Genomic DNA, 17,650 nt, shown 5'->3' on the forward strand with positions numbered 1-17,650 from the left:
CTCTAGACAGACAACCTGCATCTCTAGCAGAGACTTTTTAATGTGGGTTTTTGTTTTTTTTTATGTATCAGTTTTATAGTTCTAGACTGCTAAATACAGCTGACAAGTTAACTTTGCCTGTAAGTTCATTATGGAAACTTTACTCTCAAATAATCTATTTTCAAACCTACCACAGTTGATGGGGATGGTGGGGCGAGGACCCTCCCTGCTGCTGTTCCTTCTGGTGGCCCTGAGGGAGAAACCTGTGACAGGATGGAGGGCTTGCTGGACCAAATCGCATGTTCCTCACTGAAACAGCTCAGAAAGTTAAAGGGAAAGCAGGGCACTCACTGGGAACAACAGATAAAAAGACAGACTAGTACTTTACACAGACAGCCTCCACCTCGCCGCCAGCCCTGGCCACAGCAGGCTCTTTCCAACTCACCGTGCTGTGCTCAAACCCCGGTCATGTCTGACTCTTTTTGACCCCACAGCCTGTAGCCCACCAGGCTCCTCTGTCCATGGGATTTTTCACACAAGAATACTAGAGTAGGGTGCCATTTCCTCCTCCTGGGGAACTTCCCAGCCCAGGGACTGAGTCCGTATCTCCTGCATCTCTTGCATCACAAGTGGATTCTCTACCACTGAGCCATGCAGGAAGCCCTTCCAACTCATTACTTCACGTTATTTTGCTTCCCACAGGCCACTCACTCACCAAAGTACATCTACCATGACTGAATTCAACTAACAGCACTTGCAAAGCCCACAAGATACCTTGCTTGCTTGACAAACGCAAAGCAGTGCAAGTCTGATCCTGCCATTTCTCATGTGACCAGCTCACCAGCAGGCTGGACCAAGGTAGGTCCAGCAACAGGATCTCTAAGGGCTGGGGATTTCACAGTCACTACCTTCGAGATCCAAGAGATATGAGCGCAGCAAACCTCTTCCTGCTCGGTCCCCTTCAGCTCAAAGAAGAGTGCCCCCAAAATACAGATCAGGATGTAGGAAGGTGACCACAGTCTCCAGTGAAATTAAATAATCACTCTTTATTCAAAATAAATAAGCCCTCTTACTTACAGGAAAATACGAAAGTAAACTTCTATCCTTCTGGCCTCTAAGAAACCACATTCGCAATATGTTCATTTACAAAAGAAGAAAATATTCTTAAATTATCAAAACTGAGATTTAGGAACTTCAAAATCGTTTCTTTGAAAAATAAACAATAAAAGGAATATTCATGTCAAAAGGTCACAGGTTAGAGAACTGATTTTCCTTCTGAGGCTCATTTTAGCAGACCCTCCAAGTATCCCCAAATCTTCTGGCTAGAAAGCCATATCCTGAGAAAGGTATTCCCCATACCCCCACCCCCACGGCTTCTGCAGGGCTGTGCGGGTCACCGGGGCTGGGAACACGCGGTGAACTACCCCGCCTTCCGAGCCACATCGCCTCAGCCCGCAGCTGCTTTCCACAAACTAACTTGGCTCAGCTGTCCTGCAGTGGAGAGATGTTCCTCAGCAGCAGAGTACTCCGAGTACCACCTTGTCCAGCATCTTCCAGACTCACACAGTACTCAGAGAGCCAAGGCTGCATCCCAAGGCTTTGTGAGAGGGTCTCCGCCAGCTTACCGAGTGCCCCTCTGCAGGACTCGCAGCTCTTGGACAGCTACAAACACTGCTGGTTACTTCCCCAGTTGAACAACCATACACAACACAAGTAGGTCAACAAAAAAATGAGAAGAAAAAGGCCCCAAAGTCTTTCAACCCCCCCACCCCCACCTCAAATACACAAACACACAGGAACAAACTCTTCTTATAAATTCAAGTTCATCATCTGAGAGGTTGAAGCCTCCAGCGATTCCTCCAGCTCCAGGGCACACTGGCTGTACACTTCCAGATGGTTTCTCCAGACTTCAACTGGAAACAAGAAAGCACACCACTAACAGACAGGCAGTGTCAGCCAGGCAAAGTGTCAGTCGCTCAGTTGTGTCCGACTCTTTTCGATCCCATGGACTGTAGCCCACCAGGCTCCTCTGCCCATGGGATTCTCCAGGCAAGAATACTGGAGTGTGTTGCCATCTCCTTCTGGGTTGGGAAGATTCCCAACCCAGGATCAAACCCAGGTCTCCTGAATTGCAGGCGGATTGTTTAGCATCTGAGCCACCACAGTCAGGGAAGTCTCTTGGAAAACAAGCAGCACACAGCCTGCCCAGCAACCTGGCTCCCTGAGTGGGGCCTGGAAAGGACTCAAGCAAAAATCCCCAAATGCAACCTCCCCTCGTGAACAGGATCAAACAGGTCGGTGCATGCCAGCCTTGACAACCACCCGCCAGGGATACAGTTGTCCTCACGGCTGCCCTCTGGGTGCCATGTGACCCAAGGAAGGTCTGTCTGAGACACCCACTGACCAGCCCTCCCCTCCCGCATCTGAGACCACCTCTTAAACAAGGGCCAGGGCTTAACAGGGCCTTCTGCAGCTCGTTTGGCCACAGTGGCCATGCCGCTCTCCTGTGCGCCCTGTTCAATCAGCATCAATGAAGACCTAGAGGACGATGGGCCCCAACCCCACTGCCCCCAGCACTCACTGTAGTGTGGCTCCTCTTTTGCAGTGGGGGCCAGGGGGCTGTCCTCCGCAGGGCAGCTGGGGCCCTGACTGGGTGGGCTGGCGGGGGTGCAGGGGCCGAGCTCGCCCAGCGGCTCCTGGCGTGCACTCTCCAGCATAGTCCTATAGGCCTGCCGGGCCGCCATCGTCAGCTCCACCATCCTGTGGAACTGGTCCTTGAGCAGAAACCATAGTACAAATGAGGTCCCCTGCAAGCTGGTGAAGACACCCACTACCGGGAAATGGGGGATGCCCGCCTGTGTACCAGGGGTGTTGCCCTCAGGCCTTCCTGAGGCTCCTCTGTGGCACCAGTGAGCCCAGAGCTAAATTGGAATCACACTTCTGGGTTTTTAAGGAAACCAGGCCCCCGAGGCTACTGCTTTCAAGACTGGGGCCCCTGGGGCTCAGGGCTACTCTGCCAGTGAAGCGCAGACAACCACCGTCCCCCGTGACTCACTCCCAGAGCAGACAGGCCAGCACCCTACTCCCGCCTCACCTGGGCCCCGTCGTAGCTGAAGATGCCCACCACGCTGACGGGAACAGCCTTGTTCAGGCTGCGCCCCAGAGCTTTGCGGTTGAGAGCAAACACGAAGGGGATGTTCTGGTCACAGGCGTAGTCAATGATGGTGCGCAGGGTGTCGTCTAGCCCACCTGCTTGGAGGACAAGGAAAATGACAGGGGAGGGCATCCCAGGAGCGCGCTGGCGACACTAGCTGCCAAGAGCTTTTCCCGATGGATGGTGACACTCCTGGCTACTTCCTCACTCGAGCCAGCGTCCCAGGCTGGGTTTCACTGGGAAAGCCAGTCACTGCAGTGCAAGTACACTGTTACCCTCGGCCAACGGAAGAAATCAACTGTTCAAGAGACACGTCTAAAGCAATAAATCACTATAAAATACGTCCACATCAAGTCAGCAGCTGGAGCCGTGTGAAACAGGACAAGGTAGCCTTAGCCATGTTCACTGAATACTGTGTGCCAGTCTGGGTCTAATGGCTTCGGGTGGATTGGCTCCTATATCCTCACAAAACCCTGAGAAGGGAGGTGGTACCCACTCAAAAAGATGGAAACCCGGAGTCCAGGGAGGTCACGGAGTGATCCTACCCTGCCTCCCAGTGAGACACCAGCCTGGTAGGAGGAGGGTGGAAGGGTAGGGGTGGCACCACAAGCAGAGAGGGTGAAGAAGCTGTGTGTGTGAGTGATGCTCACGCAGTCGGAAACCCAGCAACACTGACAAGCTGCTACCGACAAGAGAATCACATCCGGGCATCTGTGCGTGAGTAACATAGAAACCACCCATACACGTGCAAACATCAGCCAGCTAGAACGCAGAACGGGAGAGGTGATTCCACGTGCAAGTGCAACCGAAGGCTACAACAGGTGAGGATAAATGTAGCAAGAAACATGAGCAATTTACAAAGCAGCCTCAACATGCTAGTGAAACACAAAATCTAAGCCAAAGGCATCTATGCTCTTGGATGGAACGAGCCAATATGATCATATGTCAATGCTATGTTAACCTAAAACTTTTTATACTGTAACTTACTCTAAGTGGGACATTTTTTGAGAAATACAAAATACACAAAATGAGAATGGTCTTTTGAAAAAGGAAATTAGTGTCAGGTTAGCATTTGCAGATATTAAAGCTTGTTATAGAACTGTAAGAACGTAAATTATGGGATACAGGGTGACAGAATGAAAGCCCAGAAATCACCCGAATGTGTGGCACTTAAGCAGGTTGGCAAGAGTCCCCTGAAGCACAGAAGGTGCAAAGAGACAGCGGGGTCAGCCTCTGCAAAAATCCATTTCAGACTGAAATGCATTCTACCTAAATAAAAATGAAACCATAGAAGAACAAGGAAAAAAACTGAATTAAAAAAAAAATTAATAACCCTGGAGTAAGAAGGTTGAAGAATAACATAAAACCTAGATGTAATAAAAACACGAATAAAAAATATCCACATACACACCCAATCTCTGAGACTTAAAGAAAAACAGGCACATGACAAACTGGAAAAACATTCACAATTCTTAACCAAAGTGGCTATTATTAAAAAAAAAAAAAAAGTATATGTGAATATAGAAGACTGACATCCTGAAAGACAAATGGGCAAATAATCAACAATTCGCAGAAAATACCAAGCCCTTAAACAAGTGGAAAGATGCTCAGCCTCGCCTCACAGAGAATGCTAACAGAATCACCTGAAGACCGGGGGAGGCCGGGAGGAGGCAGCATGCCCGTCTGTGGGGGCTGCGGTGTCCCCTAGAGGCAGGGTGGCCCACCCCAGTTCCTCTGCAAACTGACCATTCCTGAGGGAACACACAACATCTACAGGAGAAAGAAAAAATCTCCTAAGATCTCTTATCACCTGGTACCTAATTACATATGATTACCTAATTTTCTTTCAAAAGAACAACTTCTCAAATGCACACCCAACCTTGGATATGCAGATGGTATCAACTCTAATGGCAGAAGCGAACAGGAACTAAAGAGCCTCTTGATGAGGGTGAAAAGAGGAGAGTAGAACAGCTGGCTTAAAATTCAACATTCAGAAAACTAAGATCATGGCATCCGGTCCCATCACTTCATGGCAAATAGATAGGGGGAAAAAGTGGAAAAGGTGGCAGATTTTTATTTTCTTGGGCTCCAAAATCACTGTGGATGGTGACTGCAGCCAAGAAATTAAAAAACACTTACTCCTTGGAAGAAAAGCTATGACAAACCTAAACAGTGTACTAAGAATCGCAGAGACATCATTCTGCCTACAAAGGTCCATAGAGTCAAAGCTATGCCATGGCTTTTCCAGTAGTCATGTATGGATGTGAGAGTTTAACTATCCAGAAAGTTGGACCATAAAGAAGGCTGAGTACTGAAGAATCGATGCTTTCGAACTATGGTGCTGGAGAAGATTCTTTAGAGTCCCTTGAGAACAAGGAGGTCAAACCAGTCAACTCTAAAGGAAATCAACCCTGAATATTCATTGAAAGGACTGATGCTAAAGCTCCAATCCTCTGGCCACCTGATTATGACAAGCTGACTCATTGGAAAAGACCCTGATGCTGGGAAAGACTGAGGGCAGGAGGGGAAGAGGGCAACAGAGGATGAAACAGTTGGATGGCATCACTGACTCAATGGACACGAGTTTGAGCAAACTCTGGGAGATGGTGAAGGACCGGGAAGCCTGGCGTGCTGCAGTCCATGGGGTCACAAAGAGCTGGACATGATTTAATGACTGAACAACAACTGCTTTTGAGGGAACTGGGAATTCATTCCACAGCTGATTTAATAGGGAATTAATGGTTAAGCCCCACATCATTTTAATCTGTCCATCCCCTCCCCCGATCTACCCGCAGAGATCAAAGGTGATGAGGAAGCAACTTTGGGGATATGAACTTTAAAGAAAATTCACTCCTAGGCAGGTGGGGGAAAGGGGGAGGCAGGACAGGTGATATCTGCGTTACTTACAGCGAGATGTTTCCAACGGGAGACTGACGACTCTCCTAAACGTCAGCTCCGTGGTCTCTCACTCAAGGGTGACTCGGCTTTGTGTCCACCCCAGCTCAGGAACTGATCACAGAGGGTATTTGAGCAGTGTGCAGAAAAGAGTTATAAGACTGGCCAGATGGCTGCTCTCCTAAAAAAGGCCAGCTTACTTACTTGGCTGACCTTTGGCTGGTGCCTGAACTTGGGCTTTGGGGGTGCCCCTGTGACCCCATCTGGTAAGAGTGACTCCTGTTCCCAAAATGCATATGCAGATTACACTCAACACTGGCTTTCCTTCTATAAGTCTGGAATGTGGGGACCTGCCTGGCAGAGGGTGTCCTTGTGATCAGCCCCAATAAAAATCCTGAGTGCTCATCTCAATTGAGCTTCCCTGGTAGATGACATGACACTTTACACGTGTCACTGCATCTCGTTTTGGTGAATTCAGCCTGTCCTATCTGACTCCCCCCAGAGAGGATGTTGCAGGTGTGCACCGCTTTCCCTGACGCAGCAGCCAAGTCTCAATGATTTTGCTCAGCCCTGTTCCCAGCCAACGTCACTTGTGAGAGCTGAAAAATATCTCCAAGTGCCAGCTTCTCAAAATTTCACAGCGAGACCAAACAAGTAAATGCTATATCCGATCAACAATTCCCATTTAAAGTTTAAGTTCAGAATTATTAGGCAAAATGCCACTCTGAGCAAATAATAGTATTTCAACATAATCCCAGGCCATAATACTCAATTTTACCTTTAAAATGACCACAATCTATTGGCTGTCTTTACCAAGGAAGAAACATTCCTAGAACATGTAATCAAGTTCCTTCTGCCTCAAGGCAAAAAACAAACAAAAAAGGCAGGAACAAATAAGTAAACAACGGATTTTAAATGCATTAACAAATCCTTAAGATGCCCTCTCAGCTCCATTCTCTGGCATGATCAGAGGAGTGGGGGCTTAGAGAAAGAGCAAGGCGGACCACCAACTGAATATACATATTCCCGGTTTGCCTTTTAAAGACGAAAATCCACAGGACACTCTTAGACAAGTAAAAGATTTTGGAAGCTGAAACACAAACAGGTGAGTCAGCTGCCCTAAGCCACCAGCGGGAAATACCCAGAAGCAACAGTGGGAACACATCTATACCCTAGAATTCTTCCCCCAGAGCTTGGCAGCTAACAGGCAGTGCCGGGCATTTGAGAGGCAGTGTGGAGATCAGACGAGGCGATAGCAAGCTGGTGTCCGGAACTGCTTCACTCAACCAACACCCGGTGCTGGGCCTGTGGTGCAGCAGGGCAGTGGGTCTGCAGGACACTGGGCCCACACTTCCAACTGTGAATGTCAGGATAAGGTCATGGTCATAGGGTAGAGGTCAGGGCCTCCACCCTTCACCCCAGACTCCCCGCAGAAAGTAAGAGTTCTTCCCCCGGAAACGTGGCATCAGAGATGCACCCACCCCGTACGGTGCTTTCCAACAGAGCAGCAGCCCAGCTGCCATCCCACAGCAGAGGTTCTAGCCTTGGGTCCTTGAAGTGGCAGCAGCAACTAAGAACTTACGAGAAATACAAATTTGGGGGTCCGCTGGACCTGCTCAGGGAGGAACTCTGAAATCTATGTTTTCATCAGCTTCTCAGGTGACTCTGATGCTCACTGCAGTTGGAGAACCACTGCTCTCAAATGCAGCTCAAAGCCTTTAAGTGCTAGCCTCACCCCCAGAATTCTAGTCAGCTTTGTTGTTGCTTGGTCACTTGTTGAGTCCAACTCTTTGTGACCCACTGGACTGTAGCCCACCGGGCTCCTCTGTCCATGGGATTCCCCAGGCAAGATACTAGAGTGGGTTGCCATTTCCTACTCCAGGGGATCTTCCCGACCCAGGAATCGAACCCAAGTCTTCAGCACTGGTAGGGAGATTCACTCAGCCACCAGTGAAGTCCCTAGTCAGCTTTAGCGGCTGCTAAAGACAGACAAGCAGACCTGGGCATCTGCAGAAACCTCCACCATGAGCCCAAAAAGCAAACCACCTGGGCAGGGAGGCTGTGCAGGGAGAAAGGACCCTCACATCACTATGGTTCTCAGGGAGGAAACACATCCACGAAGCAACTGCTACAAACACAGGAACTTTTGGAGAACAAAAAAAAATAGCTCCCAGAAATAAAAAATAACAGCAGAAATGAAATATTAAGAAGCATAACTGAAGAATCCTTACAGAAAACAGAACTGAAGAGCTGAAAAGAAGAAAACTGACAGGTGGATGACGGTGCAGGAGACCCAGCATCCGAGCAACACGGTTCTAGGGGGAGCCGAGAGAGGGCCAACAGGAGAGAGATTCAGAGCACAAACTCAGCAGCATGTCCCAGAACTGAGCACACTGCCTGTAAGCCATCCCACCTCCCAGAACCCTGGGCACAGGGAAGTTCCCACAAGCTTCCAGAGAGAAGGGAGAAGAGAAAGAAAGGTGAGAAATTGGAAAGACTGGATCTCAAGCACCATCTTCTAGATGTCCCGCAGTTTTTTCTCATAAGCCACTGACAGGGGGATGCACACGCCCCAAGACAAAGGAGTATGGGAGAGCCAACGACCACCACAGCCCACCAGAAGACACATCCCCGGGATGACAGCTGCATGGGAGGCACAGGGCTAGAATGGCCCCAGAGGAGGAGCTGCAGAACATCTGAAGCAACCACTACTTTAAGGGGGGGTTCAGGCAGCTGGCTGAGAGCCTGAGGGGTGATTCGTGTAAAGCCCAGCATCTGCCATGGGATTGTGGTCGGGACACTGCAGCGCACAACCAAAGGGACAAACCTGAGAGCCCTTTCCGATGGCAGGGACTGGATCTGCCTCCAGCTAGGACAGGGATGAGTCCACGGGGCTGGCCATGAGCAGATCCAGCTGCTGCCCAAGGGCCCCTGGATGCTGCAGACAAGTCAGGAAACCTCAAGTGTTCAGACTGCAAACAGCAACCGGAAAGATTCAGTACGGGGATCTGGACCAGTTCCCTGAAAGCGCTGTTCCAGCCAAGTGGAACTCTACACCATGAGAGAGAACAACGGGACCAGAGGAGGAGTCTGAATGTCAAGATGAGACGGAGGACTGCCGTCTGAGTGACGACATCCTGCTCCTAACAGCCCCCTACTGTGCAGCCCAAGGAGGACTTGGGCTCTGCGGCCCACAGAGTGGGTCAGCTGAGGGTCAGGGAGACGTCAGACATCCGTCTGTTGGTCACCTTACCCAGCACATCACATGCTGAAAGAGAGAACCAACCTTCCAGCATCAGTAAGATGGCCAAGGGCTTGGACAAACCCACACCTTTCGTAAGTGGACAGGCGAGTCAGTCACACACTGAGGAAAAGCCCAATGCAGGGACTGCCTAGCTGCCGGTCATGAAATCTGTGGTATGAAGGACCACCCCCCAAAGCTCCAGAGGAAAGCGGCTCTGCACCCCGCCTGCTACACGAGGGTGACACACCCCCTCTGGTCCGCGTGGACCAGCCTGAATCATGTCATGAGGACCGCAGGGGCCCAGCTGCTCAGAGTGATCACCTGGTGATCCAACAAACTTTGAAAACAAATATGTAGAACAGAGAGCCAGTGGGGATTTGTTGTGTGACGCAGGGAGCTCCACCTGGTGCTCTGTGACAGCCCAGAGTGGTGGGAGGGGTGGGGTGGGTGGGGTGGGGGGTGGGAGGGAGGGGACATACGTATACCTATGGCTGACTCATGTTGATGTGTGACACAAAACTGTAAAGCAATTATCCTCCAATTAAAAATAAATTATAAAAAAAAAAAAAACTCAACTAAAAGAAAATGAAACGAACTGCACTTCCAAGGCCCCCAACCCCCAGTGGCTGACGTGTGTGTGGTGGCCAGAGGGCGTGCACTGCAGGAGCCACACAGCAGGGACCACACGGCACCCTTACCTTTCGACTGTATCTTCTCACAGTTTGGAGAGATGATGATGCATTTCAACTTTCTGAGCTTCAGATGTTTGAGGACTTCCCTCAGCCCCAATACAAGTCGGCGTTTGGCCTTAGCCTTGACTGGATCTTTCTGGTACATACGATCTTGGAAACGAACCAGCTCTTTCAGCAGGTCCGTAACACAGGCGTCAACTTCTTTACTGAGCATTTGGCTGCAGTAGCTGAAAGGAACATTAGACACGGTCACCTTTCCTCTGGCTGCGACACTCTGGCATGCTGCTCCTGGCACACCTCAGATGAGGTGTGGGCAAATCATGCTTTGATGAGTAATGCCAGTCAGAAGGTAGGATTCCTGACTGACAGAATTTAAAAGATATGGATGGAGGCATCCTCCCCACCCCCAACCACAAGGGACAAAGACTTGTGGGCCCCACATCCCCAGGGCAGACACTCCTGGGCACCTCTCCTCATGAAGACAAACATCTGCAGTCTACCCTGAAGAAAAGGGGGAGGGAAAGCGGCGGAGCGCCCTAGGAAACTACACACAGAACGGGGCCTCAGACCATGAGCTGTCACCTTACTGCCCGTTCCCAGTCACAAACGTGGATTCAAGGGCCCCTCTGGGATCACGAACAAGGACAGAGACCTCTCACGAGCAGGCTATGTAGCCCTGGCATGTGTTAGGACCAGGTCCCAGCCACCTTCCACCAGGAGGAAACAATCACCACGGCCCAGCCTGGCCGCTTTACTGTGCCGAGCACGACGGGCAGAGAACTCGAGGCCCAAGGTCAGAGTGAGCACAGCGCCCCAGGTCCCACAGTGAGCCCAACGCCCCAGCGCACTCACTCCCTGAACCGCCGGCTGTGGATCTTGGGGCAAGCCTCCGTCTCCTTCTGGGGCTCAGCTCCCAGCTGCTCCTCTGACTTGCTCTCCGCCACAGGAACACAGGACACAGACTCTTTCGTTTCCCCTGGAGTTTCAGAGTAAGAAGTCACAGCAGGGCCCCTGCAGGGCTCGGTGCACAGACGGAGGGGCCTGGGGCAGGAAATGCGACAGCGTCGCCCGAGCACCCAGACTCAGTGGCTGGCCCCTCTGCCACCCATGGGTGTAGCTCCTAAAACCCTGGGCAGCCTGTGTGGCAGGGGCCTGTAGGCTGTAGGCTGTAGATGCACCAGGGGGAAATGCAAGCACGAAGTGTGCTCACTTTTCTTACATACACCCCAAGCTGCCACAGCATCTCTGCTTCTAACTGAGGCCATGTGGAAACTCCGGTAACACCCACGTGCCGCCTGGCATGTTTGTACACCTCAATGCTACGCTGCACTGACAGTCAGAACTACTTTCACAGGCCACAGACATACTGCTGGCCAGACCACACAAGATTCCCCTGGAATGCAGCCTGAAAGCTCATGGGTGAACTGCAGAAAGGGGTGAGGCCTTGGACCAGAATCACGGGGGCTGGGGGCTGTTCTGCTTCTGAACTGGGTATGATCTGTGCACTGTTCCAAAAGAGTGATTCAATAAAAAGCTAACTTAACCCATTTTCTGGAATGACACCATGTCTCACACACTTGTGGGCAAGCCACTTTGCAGTTAACGGTGTTAATTCTCATGGCCATTTCAAACTGCAAGGACCATCCAGTATCACACACATCAAGTTCAGGGGCTTCAGCCCTTTGTGTCTCCCACCCCCGAGAAGCAGAGGCACCAGAAGCTCCACTTGTTCACAGGGATGTCCTCTTACTGTCAAGTTAGGACACTGAAAATTATCTGCATTCCCAAGGCCCAAGGCCTACCTGCTTTTACTACATAGGGACCAGACAAATGGCCTTTGTACACGGCTCCTCTCGCTGAGGGATTCCTTGAGAAGCAAACCAACGGAACTCAATACCTAAGACGTCAGGTGGCCTGAGGACCTGGTCGTCACCGCCGCTCTCTTCATCCTGCACATCCTGCACATCGTCACTGGGAAAAGCTGGGCTCAGAGCATTTTCTTGGAGACGCTGCTGCTTTCTCTCTTGCCGTTCTTTCAAAATAATCTTTAAAGTTAAATCAATGATTAAAACACCTCAACACTCGCATCTGAGAACAAGCTCTTCTGTGAAGTAAGCCCCCCCATTCAGCTGGCTGGCACTGTACCTGTTTGTGCCCTTATCCCCCGCCGCCTGCCCCCACCCTGTGGGCAGCCCAACCCTCTCACCCATGGCCCAGGAAGAGCAGGCCCCCTGGGGAAACAGAGCAGTGCATGAGAGACCTGGGCTCTGGTGCCACCGTGCAGCTCAATCTGGCCCCAGGCAAGACATGCCTTCCTCCCTCTGAGCCTCACCATACCCCACAGGCTGCTCTCAGAGTTAAATCAAACACATGTGGCAGGAAGTGTCCAATATTTACCACATCAGAGCATCAGACACAATGCCTCGGGGTAGAATGAGGGTAAAAAATGTAAATGAGAACAGACTCCCCCCATTTCTGGATTTCTGTCCATGTCACTCCAAAGTATGGAATGAATAAATAAATAAGGCCTCCCCCCTCCAGCAGCTGAGGTGCTCTGTAGACCATGAAGGGAGAGCGAGGGATCATCTTTCAGAGAAGCGTGCATGCATCTTGATTAAGAGCAGGTTCAAATGAGGGTAAATGTTAAAACTCTAAAACCCTACGAGTCGAAAGCAGAACGGATGCAGCAGTCTACAAGTTCACTCATGCCCGATTTCAAACGAAACGCCACACACCTTCTTCAACGGGGTCGGCTTCTTGGCCTTGGGGACCTCCCTCTGCTTCCCTTTCTTCATCATGGGGGAAGTGGAGTCTAGCGGGTTGTGTGGGGTCTTCACCTGGGCAAGGCGGGGGCCCTTCTTCCCTGACATGGAGTCTTTGGAGAGGACGGGCACTGCCCCAACTGCAACACAGTAGGGACACAGGGCTCAGGCTGCCACCCGCCGCCTGCCAGGCTCCAGAGGCAGGCTTGCTGCATATCTCAGGGGCTCCCTATGCTGCCCACCCATCCCCACAACCGTCCTCGTCCCCATCAAACTGTCCCTGAGGGAACCAGGTTCCCATCCCCATAATCAAACCTCCTGTATTTTCCAGCTAAGTCTGATGATGTGTTTGGGTCTCATTTTTTGATGAAGAGCTTTTCCGGGTAGCTTGTACTTAAGATGCCCCTTTTACTCCACCATTTTCAGCTGACCCTGCCTTTGCAGAAGTTGGCCACTGGGTTCCTTCTACCTCATGTATATACAGGTATACCTTCTACCTCACTATCTTAAAAGGCATATAAGATCCTAGCAATATTTCGAGTTGATTCTCTTGAGTTTTCTAGACATACATTCCTAAATTCCCTGCAGACAGTAAATACATGATCACCATCACTGGTCCTAATACTTCCACTGCACCCTGTGGTTCTGTTCAACTTCCCACCTTGTTCCTGTTCCAAGGGAATAGTTAATTTGTACTTACTTTCCCCCAACTTTTTAATTAGGAAAACTTCTAAACACACACCAAATAAAGAGAATGTAGAACAACAAACCCATGTATTCACTGTCCGGCTTCAACAACCATCAGTATTTTTCCAAATATATTTTACCCACCCTCCTTAATTTTGGTACATGTTTTTAAAGTACTGCATAGACACAGGAGTGACTCCTGGAAAGTCAACCCAAAAAGAAAAAAAAAACAACTAAGCTAAGAAATCAGCAACCACACACTGTGGGGAAGGCAGCCACCAGATTCAGACCAGGCAGTTCCTTCAACAAAACAAAACAAAAAACACCCCATCACAATCACTACTTTCAGAAGGAAAAAACAAAATACCCAGTTGCTACAATGTATTAACTAAAAGTCAATATTCACCAAAAAATTGTGACACTTTCAAAGAAACAAGAAAGTGTAACCCACCCTAAAGAAAACAGGAAGTTACAGAAACTGTCTTTGAGTGCCCCCAGCTGACCAAGAAATGAAGGCAACTGTGAGACTAGAAATAAACCCAGAATTTCAATAAATACAAATTATAAAGGAGAGAGGCTCAACAGAAGATTTGAGATGGTAGAAAAATCAATGAACTTGAAAATAAATCAACAGAAACCATTCGACTTAAAGAAAAGATTTTAAAAGAGCCTCCAGAGACCTGTGGAGCAACAACAAATGTACCACTATATATATAATGTGAGTGCCAGGAGAGGAAAGAGAAAAGACAAAATATTTTGAATAAATAATGACCTTAAACTTCCCAAATTCAATGAATATTTCAATTGACAAACTCAAAATAAGATAAATGTCACTCAACCAAAGGTAGGACGGACGTATACAGAGATTCCCACATAGACACATCATAGTCAAACAGCTGAAGGTCAAAACAAAAACAGCAAGTGAAAAACAACTCATCACAGAAAGTGCATCAACAAGACAAGTAATATTTGACATCTCACTGGTAACAATGGAGGCAGGAGGGCAATGGAATGACATTCAAAGAAGTGAGGGGGAAAACCTGTCAATCAAGAATTCTATATCCAGTGAAACTATCCTTCAAAAAACAAATCGAAAATATAGATGTTTCTAGGTAAACAAGGACTGAATTTGTTGCTTGATTGATTTATTTATAAGCAACTACTTTCTTACTTTTAAGAAGATTAATTTTTTTTAAAATAAAGGAAAAAAAATCAAAGGAATGGTACCATATATTTATTTAACATAAAAGAAAACAGCTAAAGAGGAACAGAGGAATAAATTAAGACATGAAAGAATCAGAAAAAAAAAAAACTAACAGCAGTAAATTCAACCACAGTAACAATAGCATTAAACCTGAATGAACAAAGCACCCCACTCAACAAGGAAGAGAATTTTAGCCTGGATTAAACAGAAAGCTCCAACAATAAGCTGTCTACCAGAAACACATCTTAAAGACACCAGTAGGTGGCCAAGGCTACTCTTCCTTATGCTGCTGGTAAAAGCATTCACCTCCTCATTAATCTGATCAGCCAGTTGGGAAGGCCAAACCTGGGCTCCAGAATAGATATAAGTCACCAAAGGCCTTTAAGTTGTGTTCTGGCAAGAAAGTCCCTTGTAGGAGTATTTGGTACTCGCTAATCTAAAAATAGAGAGAAATTCTGAATTCCTCTTAGCTAATTTTTACTTTTTCTAGTAAGAATGGTTCCATTACTGATGTCAAAAAGGAAGATAATGGACATGTCAGTATCTGGGCATTACTGGGATCTGTGGCCAAAACATCCTTTCGATACTACCAAAATCCAACAACCAACCTTACAATCTAACAACCTCAAGCTACTTAAAAATATCATCTGATTGAGGGCCCCTACTTCTTGCCTAATTGTCTCGGACTTCATATACAATTCCATCTAAAAGGTCCAACTTGAATCTAGCTGCAAAAGAGCCACCTTATATATATAGCCTCAGAGGTAGTTCCCTCATTTTTCTTGCTTTTACCTTTGGCTGGAGGTCTAGAACATTCAGTTAGTAGCTCACATGCTTCCCTGCAGGCTCCCCAAGAAGCTACATTTTTCACAATCAGAGGTTGGCCAAGCACTTTCTTGATTTTTCTGGAAAAGCCAACACTGTAGACCTTTCCCAAACAGATGCTGAGCAAAGTAACATTGAAGGAGGAATACCTAAGAAGGCCGTGATCCTAAGCTTTGATACATTTAAGAATTACTCATACATGTGATGTATGATCCTGAAATGAAAACAATTACCAAAATCATTGAGAAGAAATTTAAATACAGACTGGATACAAGATGCTAACAAAAAAATAATCTTTATTATTATTAGAAGGGAGAATGGCAGAATGGATCAATTAAAAATAAAATCACCATCAATTAGAGATACTGACTGATGTATTTACACGTTAAATGACATGATATCTACAAGTACTTTAGGGGAAAAAAAACAGAGTTCCAGATGCAACAGGACTGGCAAAATGTTGGTAAATGACGGAGCTGGGTAATGGGCATATGGTGGCAGTCTTCATCATATTTTGCTTTTGACTCTGTTTTAAATGTTCCACCATGAAAAGTGAAAAACAAGGACAAAACAAAACCAAAAGTCCCACTGTGTGCTTGTTAAAAACACCTATCGCCCATCCCATACCAAGTGGTTCTAAGTGTACCACATCAGAGGCGTTCCCAGAACCTGCACTTTCAGCTTGCTCCCAGCAGTGCCATTGCTGGCAGTCCTGGGGATACTGCATGAAAAAGAAATACTGGGTTCAGGGACAAGTTATCAACTGGTGCCTCAGTCACTGTATACTTGGACTAAATTAACTGCATTCACACATTTTAAATTTGTACTCTGGGCTTTTAATTAAGGTCACTATGAAACTCACTAAGACTTACTTCTGCGATACCTATGAGAAGGCTATTTAGGAAACTGCTGACTATACCATTCAGCAGCCCATATAAAACAATCCACATGAGAAACAGCATTTAGAATTTTCAGCTTCAAAAAACTCCCACCTCCACCAACAAACAAGATTTCATTTATATTAAGTTCTAGAACAGGAAAAAACAGTCTATGGCAGGAAAAAAAAATCAGACCCTTGGTTGCCTGCAAGTAGCAGCAGGGACCGACTGGGACGGGAAGGGGCTGGGACTTCAGAGGTGCTGCTGATGTTCTACACTGCCAGAAGTCTGGGTTACAAAGTTATATATCTGCCAGAACTCCTAAAGTGATACATTTAAGATCTGTGCATGTCATGAAATGCATATTTTGCCACCAAAGGAAAATAAGAATCACAAATACTGAACTCTAGTTAATGATATGGATGCTTGGGGGTAAAATATACTGATGTCTGCAAGTTACTTTGAAATGCAGCAAAAATGAATACAAATAAATTGGTATTGGATAAATTGACAGATAGATTGGGGTCAGCAAACTTCCTTAAAAAGGGCCAGAGAGTAAATATTTTAAGCTAATGAGCTTCCACGTATTGCCAACACTCAAATGCCATTCTAGTTCAAAAGCAGTTACAGACAATACTTAAATAAACGTGTGTTGGCTGTGTTCTAATAAAACTTTACAAGCATCCAGGTTGCTTCCCAGGTGGTGTGGGGGTAAAGAATCCACCTTCCAATGCAGGGGACCCAAGAGACATGGGTTTGACCCCTGGGTCGGGAAGATCCCCTGAAGTAGGAAATGGCAATCCAATCCAGTATTCTTGCCTGGAAAATTCCATGGACAGAGGAGCCTGATGAGCTTACAGTGCACACACCCATACTCTTCGTATGTGTGCAAAGAGTCAGACACAACTGAGCACACATACACACTCAGAGCCAGCAGGATATAATTGGCTGACCTCTGGAAAAGTTATGTGACTGAAAAAAATTAGGAACAACTGTACAATCTAGGTAGTGAGTACATGGGTATTCACTGAAGGATTTTATTTAGCTTTTCCAGATGCTTGAAAATTTTCAGAAAAAACAAATATTCCATTTCCCTTCCCTTGAGGAAACAAATTATGTTTATCCTTTCTAGGATTGATGCCACAACAAAATTATCACCAGACTGAGGGGTTTATAAGTAAAATTACATGATGTCCATGAATTGCTTTAAAATGCTTCAGGAAAAAAAAAAGTAACCTTCATCATTTTCTTGGATCCTATTTTTCACTTTTAAATCACCTCAGAGGGAAACATATCTACAAGACTATGGTGGCAAATGAGCATTATTTCT

At 47.5% G+C, this 17,650-nt stretch overlaps 1 protein-coding gene across 9 annotated transcripts in view; it reads right to left on the reverse strand.

Moving 5' to 3' along the window:
- Positions 1-1,005: 1,005 nt before the first annotated feature.
- SECISBP2 (SECIS binding protein 2) overlaps positions 1,006-17,650 on the reverse strand; it is a 37,382-nt gene continuing 20,737 nt past the window's right edge. For 6 of the 9 annotated variants that reach the window (XM_043453727.1, XM_043453734.1, XM_043453732.1 and 3 more), the window contains 7 exons: positions 12,700-12,866; positions 11,862-12,009; positions 10,817-10,940; positions 9,971-10,191; positions 3,074-3,231; positions 2,561-2,753; positions 1,006-1,892 (listed from right to left, as the gene is read on the reverse strand). In XM_043453727.1, coding sequence (XP_043309662.1) covers positions 1,789-1,892; positions 2,561-2,753; positions 3,074-3,231; positions 9,971-10,191; positions 10,817-10,940; positions 11,862-12,009; positions 12,700-12,866 — 1,115 coding nt within the window. In that variant the 3' untranslated portion in view covers positions 1,006-1,788. The remainder of the gene's footprint in view (positions 1,893-2,560; positions 2,754-3,073; positions 3,232-9,970; positions 10,192-10,816; positions 10,941-11,861; positions 12,010-12,699; positions 12,867-17,650) is intronic. The other 3 variants (XM_043453736.1, XM_043453735.1, XM_043453728.1) reach the window with 1 other exon arrangement.

Source organism: Cervus canadensis, chromosome 30 (assembly GCF_019320065.1).
Source record: "Cervus canadensis isolate Bull #8, Minnesota chromosome 30, ASM1932006v1, whole genome shotgun sequence".
NCBI classification, from domain to species: Eukaryota; Metazoa; Chordata; class Mammalia; order Artiodactyla; family Cervidae; genus Cervus; species Cervus canadensis.